The sequence below is a fragment of the Spermophilus citellus genome (assembly GCF_964194105.1).
Source record: "Spermophilus citellus genome assembly, chromosome: 4".
NCBI lineage: Eukaryota > Metazoa > Chordata > Mammalia > Rodentia > Sciuridae > Spermophilus > Spermophilus citellus.
Window position 1 is genome coordinate 145,806,289 of NC_138185.1, and position 12,634 is coordinate 145,818,922.

At 35.2% G+C, this 12,634-nt stretch overlaps 1 protein-coding gene across 1 annotated transcript; it reads right to left on the reverse strand.

Annotated features, from left to right (window-relative positions):
• Positions 1 to 6,448: 6,448 nt before the first annotated feature.
• Positions 6,449 to 7,459, reverse strand: LOC308648215 (olfactory receptor 4F3/4F16/4F29-like; the record flags this gene model as incomplete). Its single annotated transcript, XM_081292881.1, has 1 exon — positions 6,449 to 7,459. One exon carries the CDS (start codon positions 7,457 to 7,459, stop codon positions 6,449 to 6,451), a length of 1,011 nt encoding a protein of 336 aa, XP_081149007.1.
• Positions 7,460 to 12,634: the final 5,175 nt, after the last annotated feature.

The window sequence follows — 12,634 nt, forward strand, 5'->3', positions numbered from 1 at the left end:
GTGGGTGGCAAGAAGACCCACATCAGATGCAATCCCTCAATCTTGACCTTCCTTGCCTCCAGAACCATTACCCCAATAAACATCATTGTGTTGGGAGTCTTCTAACTTCTTTCTTCTAGTTATTTATAAAATATGTATCACATTTTTCTAAGTTATAGTTTCTCTACTGTACCATAAACCATTCAAAATTATACTTCCCAGTTAACTGTATTTTGGATCCAACTTTCTTCTATCCCTTTCCCTTTTCTAGTTCCTTGGGTTGTATCACTATGTTGCTTTTTTGAAATCCTTTTTTTAAATATGAGCACTTATTTCTATAAAATTATCTCTTATTAATACTACTTTTGTTGTATCTTATACATTTTAGTATGTTTTGTTTCCATTTTCATTTGTTTTGAGAGGTTTTAGATTTCCTTTTTGATTTCTTTGATAACACAATGTACCTTCACGATATGTTGTTTAGTCTCTCCTTATTTGGACAATTTATGAAGTTTATTTTCTTGGTTGATTTGTATATTTAGTCCACTGTAGTTGGAAATGATAGATGCTATGATTTTTAAAATTTGTTGATGATCTTTTTTGGTCTAATACGTGATCTGTTCGAGAGAATGTTCCATGTGTTGATGAAAAGAATGTGTACTCTTCAACTGTTATGAAATGTAAATGTTGTTAGGTCCATTAGATCTACAGTATAGTTTAGTGTTTATTTGTTTATTTTTTAATATGGATGATCTTTCCATTCATGACAGGGGGTCCTGTAGTCTTTCATTTTTATCATATAGTATCATTATATTGGATCCCTTAATATTTATTTTATACAATTGTGTGGTCCATTTAAAATCATTTTATTTTTTGTTAGATTAACCTTTTTATCAGTATATAATGACATTTTTGTCTCTTTTTACAATTTTTTTTAGTTTTATTTATTTTTTTATTGGTTGTTCACAACATTACAAAGCTCTTGACATATCATATTTCATACATTAGATTGAAGTGGGTTATGAACTCCCAATTTTACCCCAAATGCAGATTGCAGAATCACGTTGGTTACACATCCACAATTTTACATAATGCCTTTTTAGTAATTGTTATATTCTGCTACCTTTCCTATCCCCTACTATCCCCCCTCCCCTCCCCTCCCATCTTCTCTCTCTGCCCCATCTACTGTAATTCATTTCTCTCCTTGTTTATTTTCCCATTCCCCTCACAACCTCTTATATGTAATTTTGCATAGCAATGAGGGTCTCCCTTCATTTCCATGCAATTTCCCTTTTCTCTCTCTTTCCCTCCCATCTCATGTCTCTGTTTAAAGTTAATCTTTTCTTCCTGCTCTTCCTCCCTACTCTGTTCATAGTTGCTCTCATTATATCAAAGAAGACATTTGGTATTTGTTTTTTAGGGATTGGCTAGCTTCACTAAGCATAATCTGCTCTAGTGCCATTCATTTCCCTGCAAATTCCATGATTTTATCATTTTTTAGTGCTGTGTAATATTCCATGGTGTATAAATGCCACATTTTTTTAATCCATTCATCTATTGAAGGGCATCTGGGTTGGTTCCACAGTCTAGCTATTGTGAATTGTGCTGCTATGAACATCGATGTGGCGGTATCCCTGTAGCATGCTCTTTTAAGGTCTTCAGGGAATAGTCTGAGAAGGGCAATAGCAGGGTCAAATGGTGGTTCCATTCCCAGCTTTCCCAGGAATCTCCAAAGTGCTTTCCAAATTGGCCACACCAATTTGCAGTCCCACCAGCAATGTACAACTGTACCCTTTTCTCCACATCCTCGCCAGCACTTGTTGTTGTTTGACTTCAGAGTGGCTGCCAATCTTACTGGAGTGAGATGGTATTTTAGGGTGGTTTTGATTTGCATTTCTCTGACTGCTAGAGATGGTGAGCATTTTTTCATGTACTTGTTGATTGATTGTATGTCCTCCTCTGAGAAGTGTCTGTTCAGGTCCTTGGCCCATTTGTTGATTGGGTTATTTGTTATCTTATTGTCTAATTTTTTGAGTTCTTTGTATACTCTGGATATTAGGGCTCTATCTGAAGTGTGAGGAGTAAAGATTTGTCCCTAGGATGTAGGCTCCATATTTACCTCTCTTATTGTTTCTCTTGCTGAGAAAAAACTTTTTAGTTTAAGTAAGTCCCATTTGTTGATTCTTGTTATTAACTCTTGTGCTATGGGTGTCCTATTAAGGAATTTGGAGCCCGACTCCACAATATGTAGATCGGAGCCAACTTTTTCTTCTATCAGACACAGAGTTTCTGATTTGATATCAAGCTCCTTGATCCATTTTGAGTTAACTTTTGTGCATGGCGAGAGAAAGGGATTCAGTTTCATTTTGTTGCATATGGATTTCCAGTTTTCCCAACACCATTTGTTGAAGATGCTATCCTTCCTCCATTGCATGCTTTTAGCCCCTTTATCAAATATAAGATAGTTGTAACTTTGTGGGTTAGTCTCTGTGTCCTCTATTCTATACCATTGGTCCACCCGCCTGTTTTGGTACCAGTACCATGCTGTTTTTGTCACTATTGCTCTGTAATATAGTTTGAAATCTGGTATCGCTATACCGCCTGATTCACACTTCCTGCTTAGAATTGCTTTTGCTATTCTGGGTCTTTTATTTTTCCATATGAATTTCATGATTGCTTTATCTATTTCTACAAGAAATGCTGTTGGGATTTTGATTGGCATTGCATTAAACCTATAGAGAACTTTTGGTAATATCGCCATTTTGATAATGTTAGTTCTGCCTATCCATGAACAGGGTATATTTTTCCATCTTCTAAGATCTTCTTCTACTTCTCTCTTTAGGGTTCTGTAGTTTTCATTGTGTAAATCTTTCACCTCTTTTGTTAGGTTGATTCCCAAGTATTTTATTTTTTTTGAGGATATTGTGAATGGAGTGTTTTTCCTCATTTCCGTTGCAGAAGTTTTGTTGCTGATATACAGAAATGCCTTTGATTTATGCGTGTTGATTTTATATCCTGCCACTTTGCTGAATTCATTTATTAGTTCTAGTAGTTTCTTTGTAGATCCTTTTGGGTCTTCTAGGTATAGAATCATGTCATCTGCAAATAGTGATAATTTAAGTTCTTCTTTTCCTATTTTTATGCCTTTAATTTCTTTTGTCTGTCTAATTGCTCTGGCTAGTATTTCAAGGACTAAATTAAATAGAAGTGGTGAGAGAGGGCATCCCTTTCTTGTTCCAGATTTTATAGGGAATGCCTTCAACTTTTGTCCATTCAGAATGATGCTAGCCTGAGGCTTAGCATAGATAGCTTTTACAATGTCAAGGTAACTTCCTGTTATCCCTAGTTTTTCTAATGTTTTGAACATAAAGGGATGCTGTACTTTGTTGAATGCTTTCTCTGCGTCTATCGAGATGATCATATGGTTCTTATCTTTAAGTCTATTGATGTGGTGAATAACATTTATTGATTTCCGTATGTTGAACCATCCTTGCATCCCAGGGATGAATCCTACTTGATCATGGTGCACAATTTTTTTGATGTGTTTTTGTATTTGATTTGCCAGAATTTTATTGAGGATTTTTGCATCTAGGTTCATTAGAGATATTGGTCTGTAGTTTTCTTTCTTTGAGGTGTCTTTGTCTGGTTTCCGAATCAGGGTGATGTTGGCCTCATAGAATGAATTTGGAAGAGCTCCCTCTTTTTGTATTTCCTGATCTTTTTACAATTTTGAGTTAAAGTCTATTTTGTCTGATAGAAGCAGAGTTACTTCTGCTCATTTCTGGTTTCTATTTGCTTTGAATAACTTTTTTCATCATTTCAGTTTGTGTGTCTTTACTGGCTTAGTGAGTTTCTTGTAAGTTGTCTAATACTATATATATAAATCATCCAGACAATCTGGACCATTTAATTGAGAAATTTAGTTCATTCGTGATCAAGGTTGTTATTGGTAAATAAGAATGTACTCTCAAAAAACCATCCTATTCATAATAATCTCAAAAAAAATTGGGAAATAATCTAACCAAGGAGGTAGATGAGTTCTACAATGAAAATTATAGAACACTGAAGAAAGAAATTGAAGAAAACCTTCTAAGGTCAAAAAACATCCCATGTTCTTAGATAGGCAGAATTAATATTGTCAAAATGGCTTTACTACCAAAAGCAATATACTGATTCAATGCAACCCCCATGAAAATATCAATTACATTCTTCACAGAATTAGAAAAACAATTCTTCAATTCATTTTGAAAAATAAGAGACCCAGAATAGCCAAAGCAACACTAAGCAAGAAAAGTAAAGCAGGAGGCATTATAATACCTGATCTGAAACTCTACTACAGAGTGTGTATTAACAAAACCAGCATGGTATTGGCATTGAAATAGACATGAAGACCAATGGAACAGAAGAGAAGACACAGAGACAAATCCACATACCTATAGCCATCTGATATTTGACAAAGTTTCCAAAATTATTTTGGGGAAAATACAGCCATTTTAATAAATGTTGCTTGGAAAACTGGACAGCTATATGTAGAAAAACAAAATTAGACCTCTGTCTCAGACCATGCACAAAATACAAATTGAAATGGACCAAAATTGGAATGTATTAAAATAGTCGGAACTCCATTGAATTTCCCTATCATCCAATTTACATTTTATAATCTTATCTATGAAAAGAGCATAAGAAAATTTGTCAAAATTTTTTTGAGCCTACAAACTCAGACTTGGGGTTAAAAAATATTAGCTATCATGGCTGAGTGTGGTGGCACACACCTGCAATCTCAGGGACTCAGGAGACTGAGGCAGAAGGATTCAGAGTTCAAAGCCAGCTTCAGCAAAAGTGGAGTGATAAGAAACTCAGTGAGAACGTGTCTCTAAATAAAATACAAAATAGGGCTGGGGTTGTGGCTCAGTGTTTGAGTGCCCCTGAGTTCAATCCTCGGTACCAAAACAACAACAACAACAACAACACATTAGCCATCTTGATGTTGTGGTTTGGATATACGGTGTCCTCCAAATGCTCCAGTTAACACCAGAATATTCAGAGGTTAAATGATTAGATGAGAGCTATAATATAATCAGTCCATCTGGTTTGAATGGGCTGACTGGGAAGTAACTATAGGCAGGTCAGATGTGGCTGGAGGTGTTGGGTCACTGGGTGATGCTTGAGGTGGAGGTCATATTCTCTGTGTCTCCTTCCCCACCTTCTTTTCCTGTTTTCTGACCTTGCCATTATCTGAACAGCTTTCTTCCAGTTTACCCTTCCCCATGATGACCTTCTTCCCTGTGGGCCCAGGAGCAATGAAGTTGGCTGTATGTGGACTGAACCTCTGAAACCAAGAGTTCCAAATAAACTTTGTTTTCCTTTAAGTTGTTGTTGCAAGCTTTTGCTCACAGTGACACAAAAACTAACTAAAAAACTTGGCATTCCTATTTGTTTCAAGAAGCAAGACTTCCAGTCATAGGACACTGTAGAGAATACAAAGTTTATAGGCTCTTAGACTTACTGACACTGATGTCTATCTTTGGTGTTAGAGTACATCATATGTCAGCTCAAGCTCAGCTCAAAGGAATAAATTTCACAAATTCTGCTCTAGTTTTCTGCATTCCTTCGATACTTCAGGACCAGCGGCTCCCTCACTCCAATCCGCACAATGTGAAACGTCCCACTACAAGCAGTAAACTGATTCTGATTTTCTGTGTTTGTCTTCCATAATCACACCAGAGATTTAAATTTTTGTGGTTCATGCTATGCTATGTTGTGTTCCAGAATTATCAATTATTGAAGGTCTCCAATTGGGCCAGAGATTACAGGTTTTGGTGTTCAAGAGTTCACATGTTTCATCACATAGTTTTCTTTGAAATATCAAAACAATGGATATTGTTTAGGAAATAATTGAGGTAGAAAATTGTCATAAACATTGAGTAGTATAGAATTTATTTTATTGTCAAATAATACTTACTCATTTGTGTCTCCATGATTTACCCCAAATTTCATTTTCTAATTCCAATTCTAACTAAATTTTAAAACCTTAGTGCTACCTAAATCTGTGAAGGGAACAAATTCAGATGTGAAAAGCCTATAATTGTTAGAGCTGGCTAGGCAATTATCAGCATTTTTTTTATTCCTCTAGATGAGAGAATCATAGGGCATGAATATAGTTAAATAGGTATATTAAAAGAGAGATGTTTTGAGAGTCATTGTCAAATAGAAGAGTGTCCAATATTAGTAATGGTAACTATGCCTAGTATGTGTGGTTTTAGCAATCACTGTCCCCAAAGTCTTCACCGACAAACAAAATTTCCAGTAATAAACATTCCAAGGCTGAATTCACTCCTCAATGTTTTCAGAATTCTTTAAGCAAGGGTTCCCTAGAATGGACTGATTGCATCAAAATAAAGTCCTTAAGGATATGGTTCATAATGTATATTTAAAACACTAATTAAATTGAAAATATTTTTGAAATCTTTTAATTAAAATATTGCTTTCCAAGAATTGCCAAAATGAACCCAAACTTCTTAGACTGCATAAAAGAACTCTTCCTAAAACTTGTTAAAGCCTCAACAAAGAATCTCCTCATTGCCACTTTCATCTCCTTATTTCTAAATGTATAGATGACAGGATTCATAAAAGGAGTGATAAGAACATCAAAGATAGCTAAAAATTTATCTATGGGTAAGGTAGGGAATGGCCACACATAAACTATGATGCAAGGACCAAAGAAAAAAACCACCACAGTGATGTGAGCTGAGAGAGTGGAGAGGGCCTTGGAGGAACCTCCTGAGGAGTGTTTACGAACCGTGACCAGGATGGAGATATAAGACACAATCAAGATGAAGAAGGTGCCCACGGAGATGAAACCACTGTTGGCAGCGACCAGAAACTCCAATCTATACGTATCTGTACACGCAAGTTTGATAAACCGAGGAAAATCACAGTAAAAGCTATCCATTTTATTGCTCCCACAAAAGGGCAAGTTTACAACAAAAGCCAGTTGGACTACAGAGTGGATGAGTCCAATGGTCCAAGCCACAGCCAAAAGAGAAGTGCACATTCTCAGGCTCATGATGGTCAGGTAGTGGAGGGGCTTGCAGATAGCCACGTATCGGTCATAGGCCATGACAATGAGCAGCACCATCTCTGTCCCTCCCACAGTGTGAATGAAGAACATCTGTGTGATGCACCCTTTCAAGGAGATGGCTTTATGCTTTCTGAACAGGTCATAAATCATCTTTGGAGTGGCGATGCTGGACACACCCATATCAATGAAGGAGAGATTTGCCAGCAAGAAATACATTGGGGAGTGTAAGTGATGGTCTGAGATGATGGTGAGCACAATGAGAAGGTTTCCCAGCATACTTGCCACATAAAATGTTGTGAAAAACACAAAAAGGAGAATCTGAAGCTCCCAAGAACTGGTGAGTCCCAGCAACACAAATTCAGACACCACTGAGTGATTTCCTCCATTCATCAACTTCATGTGCAAGATTGACCTTGATGTTCTTGTTACCTGAGGAGCACATGAGGCAGGAAAAGTTTTCAAGTTGAAAAGGACACACTGGCTATAGAGTAATGGCCCAGATGTCAGAAACCGATGGTCACCTTGCCATTTTACAGTTAAGAGTTCACACTGTACTTGAGTCACAAAGAGCTAGCCCCAGAAACTTTTCCCATGTCTTGGTCTTTGGTGTCATTTAATCATGAAGCCTCAGTTTTAGCTTGGTCTTTAGTGTGTCATCAGGAAGGTAAAATGTGAACAAAGGTACTTAAGATTTTAAGAAATCTATCAGGGAATGTACAGACTTTTACTTCCTAATTCCATGTGGAAATAATGCTACAAAGGAGAAAATTATTTATTTACTCATTTATTTTATGATATGTAGCTGCCTTACAACATTCTGGAGTTTTGTTTTTCATGAAATATTTTGGGTTTTATAGGTTTGCAATCATGACGTCAAGAAAAAGATAACTCTAATTTTTGCAGCTTTACAATTTTATTAATCTCATTATCCCATTACTAACCTGGAAGTCCTCTATACTTTTCTGTTCTTTTGATACTTACCATCCTTTTTTCATTACACATTTCCCTCTTCTTATTTTAAAATAAGAGACCAAGTAGTTCACATAGTAGTATGTCCTATTTCTTTCCTGTCTTTTCACATCAACCAAATTGAGAACTTCAGAATACTTTTATTTTCCTCCTTCTTACCTCCTCTCTTCAGCTCAGATCAAGTTTTTTTTATCCTTTTGTAACTACTGTTGTTTTTGCACTTTATGCTTTCTGAATCTATCCTTCCTATTTTGTTTTAATATTTTCCACCTCATTATCTTAATGTTACGTGCTTTAAGATACCCATTGCTCCTACTTTAGCCTTGGTTTGAATTTCAGGGATAATCACCTTTTTTTAAAGTCTACTTCTGAATTGTTCAGCTCCGGAGAGTCTAGTCTATTTTGCACTTGAGTCTCCTTACATGCTATCATTATGCTTTATCCAAATTAGTATCTGCTTCTTGCAGCAGTCCTGTGTCAAAGATCAGACTAAAACTATGTGTACTTAGTATGTTCCTTATGCATATAAAGGATCTGGCAAGAATTTTGGAAGTCATCCATTTCAACTGTTTGATTTCAAGATTCATTCATCATGTACAGTTTGATAGTTTTCATTCTTCTCTCTTGAATTTAAAACACAATGGTAGACTTGTTAAGTATTGTTGGAATAATTTGAGTTCTACAATAGAAAAGTACATACACATCTGTGAAATTCATAAATATCATGTTATTGATGTTTGAAGTATACTATAACTCAAATAACAATATTCTTATTTATTGCTTCATGATTAAATGATTAAACAAAAGCTGTCTTAAGAATACAATTCTTTTTAAGGAAACAAACTTAAAATCACACTCCTTTCAAATAGTTTGTCACAATGAAGTCTGATCTTGAAAACAAGTGACATTTCTTCAAGATAACAAAAAACTAGAATTTAAAACAAAATTTAATCATTTATCCAAATCTAAATTTTGTGTATTACGTAGCTTACATAAAATAGTTTGTTCATTTTTTTCTTATGTTCAATGATCTAGAAAGACAAATGTAATGTATTTGTTAAAAATGAAGAATCACAGTATGAACCGCTGGGTTAAACTTGAATCAACCACCTACCCTATCAAACCAGTTACTTCAGCTCATTGTATCTCAATATATGTATCCATTACATTGGAATTAATAATAGTTTGGGTCGTAAAAGTTGCTATGAGGGGCCAGGAAGCTAGCTCAGTTGTAGAGTGCTTGTCTAGTTTAGGTGAGGCCATGGGTTTGATCCCAGGTACTACAAGAAACAAAGTTTCTATGAGTGAAGAGCTTAAAACAGCCTTTGAGCTGGATGTGGTGACACATGCCCATAAATCCAGTGACTCTGGAGGCTGAGACAGGAGGATCACAAGTTCTAGGCGAGCCTCAACAATTTAGTAAGATCCTCAGCAACTTAGCAAGACCCTGTCTTAAAATTAAGTAAAGCTGGAGAAGTGACTCAGGTAGAGCACCTCTGGGTTCAATCTCCAATGCTGAAAATTCAACCCAATCCAACCCAACCCAACCCCACAAAATCACAAAAACAACACTAAAACAAAACAAAACAGTATTTGATATAGCAAGAACTCAATAGATGTTAGCTATAATGATGCATTGTATACATGAGATCAGAAGAATGAAGGATGAAGATTATGCTATTTATATTGTCAATCAGTTTCACTAAATTCTCCTGGTAGTTCTAGTTCCAAAATTCCTCTTTTTGGCATGTTCTGGCTTTTCATCCTTCATAAGAACATTATTTAAAATCTTGCCTTCTTCTCTTCTCCTAGGGGGCTTTCTCTTTGGTCTTTTTACTACTGTGGGAAGGGAATATGTATATGGAAGGGTGTAGTCATATCATTAATGTATTAATGCCAATTGAATCTGCATGAGTACTCAATTTTCCCCCTAATTCTTTCTTAAACAATATAGTCTTATTTACTACAGTGCACTAAGCATTATCACTTATGGGCTTGTATATTAATCATATTCATGTAAAGTTTTATATTAATACAACAACACTAAATCATACTTCTACTGTCCTACATAACTTTCCTTCAGATGTATTATTATAAGCGTCTCATCTATTCTGCTTCTTTCAAATCTCTCATTTGCTTTCCCAAATGATTACTGAAATTCTATAATTCAGGAAAGTTTACTTTTCCTCATTTAGCATGCATATGGCTATAAGATTACTCTTTTACTCTTCCTAAGTAGTACTTTAATTATAAAACTAGAACCATCCAAAAGATTATTGGTTCTCATTGTTTTGAAATGTGTAATTTCATAATCTAGAATGTGCTGCTCTAATTTGGCTATATACCATATTTCCAGAGTTATCTCCCTGTATGTTCCTATTTTTAATAAATATTTATTCAACTTTAATACTGTCTGCTCCATTGCCCATCCATGACCTCCTTCTTAACTCCTGGCAGTCTGATAGCCTCCTCCATGTTTCTGAAACCAGCCTTATGAGGATCAGTAAATATAAATAGCATAATATTCATCCTTCTGATCTCTCTGCATCATTTTTGACTGTTCACTATTTCCTACTTACTGAGAAATACTGTAAATAGAGGGATCTGTACAGATTGTCATCTTTTTCCATGGTGATGTCTAATTCTATAGGCTGGAATTAAAGAAGACACCTCTTCAAATAAAAATTCTAACTAGTGTCATTAACACAGGGAAGGGCATAAATCATAAATGCCTGGAGGTTAGAGGACAAATTAGGCCTAAATGTCCAACTTAATTCTAAATATATGCAGAAGTCTGATTGACAAAACTTGTTTTGGCATTCTGTTGCCTGTTTCATTAATGGTTTTCTTCACTCCACTTCACACCTTCAGACATAATTTACTGAGGATGATTTTTTAGGACCATTTAACTTGCTAAATCCTACTGTTATACACCAGATGTTAAAATTTCTAATATGAAGTAATTCCAAAGGAGTCAGCAACTAAATCTTGGTTACTGACACAGCCATCTATTTAAAAAAACTATTTTCAGTTCTCTAATCTTATCATATACAAAATAAAAAAAATTTACCATTAGTAGCATTTCATTCTTAGCACTTTTTAACATGTTATCAGTTCTTTGATCATCTTCAGTATCTACACCTCATTTTCTTAATTAATATTTGTTAAGAGACTTTCATAAGGGCTTCTCTGATTATAATCAATTTCCTGAATCTGAAGTTTGTATTTCTGTGAATTCTTATATTGGTTTAGGAAACAATGATTGTATAATGTAGTGGTACCTTATCTTCTGGAGATCAAGGTAGTGCATCTCAGTATATCATTAGTCCTAATTATTAGCCCTGGCAGGTATGAACTCATCTCAGTTGAGAATGTTCTTATTCTCCCTCATAACTTCAATAAAGACAATTATTTTCAACATCTGTCCTACCATTAATGCTGCTTTTAATTTTTAAAATCTTTTTTAGTAATCATTTGTTTCAGGATAAAAAAATAAAGTTATGACATTAATTTTCTTTGTTCCTAAACATTGATAGACTCAAAAAATCTTTCATATCTTTTATTGCAAAATAGCCAATGAGGAAAGATCCAAATTTCGCATACTAGAAAATAAGGGCTCAAGGATTGACCCAGGGGTTAAATTCAAGCTCATTCTTACAATTAAAAAAATGGAAGTGAATAAAAAAAGTTTGTGAAAGAAATGTCAAAAATTTTAACAGTTGCTGTCTACTACTTTAAAATTTTTCTAACATCCATATGTATTTCTACAATTGCTTCTTTCTACTTTTATGAATTTTCTAATATGCATATGTATTCCCTTTAAAGAAAAATATTCAAGAACAAGTTGACTCCAGTTTCCAGCTGTTTTTCATTACACTACTCTATGTCACTGACAGCCTAAAGTCAAAGATAGTTTTAAGGTGCCTGAGAAAGTATCTTTTACTATTGGAGTACTTGATAGAATATCATAGGCAGCAAAGTGGGTTTTTGTTATCTACAATACATCTCCAACTCCTCTACCCCCACCCTTTACAGGGCCACCTACTCCTATTTAGCTATTTTCTGCCTTCATACCTTCCTATGGCTGTCCAAAGACCTCACACTGTGTCATTTTCTCACAGATATGGTCTCTTGTAGATTTCTACCTTTCCAGATCCTTTTCAGTTAAAACATTCACATGCTGAGCCACTTCTACGTGAAATGTTGGGAGGAAATCAATGCAGTTACTTGGACTTATGCAAGTTCAACTCTCATCATATTTAAATTTAGTTATGTATGTTCCTAACTGTGCTGTTTCCTGACTATTCTGGGTTGCCATGTCTCTCATCTAGCCCCCATTGCCCATCAAATTAACACTCCACTTCTGAAACATTGCCTGTGTTCGATGCTAGCTTCCTATGGCAATTTCTTATGAGAACTGAGGCTTAATATTCACTCTCAGCTTTGCCTGGTTTACATAAAAAATAAGAAAAAACAGATGAATCTAAACTTTCACACATCAATATAAAAAGTTCAATTCAGTTTGCAAAGACAGGCATGAGAACCAGAACTCTATCTTACCTGAGTGAGACCAAAGAACCTATCTATTCTCCTGAGATGGTAGAT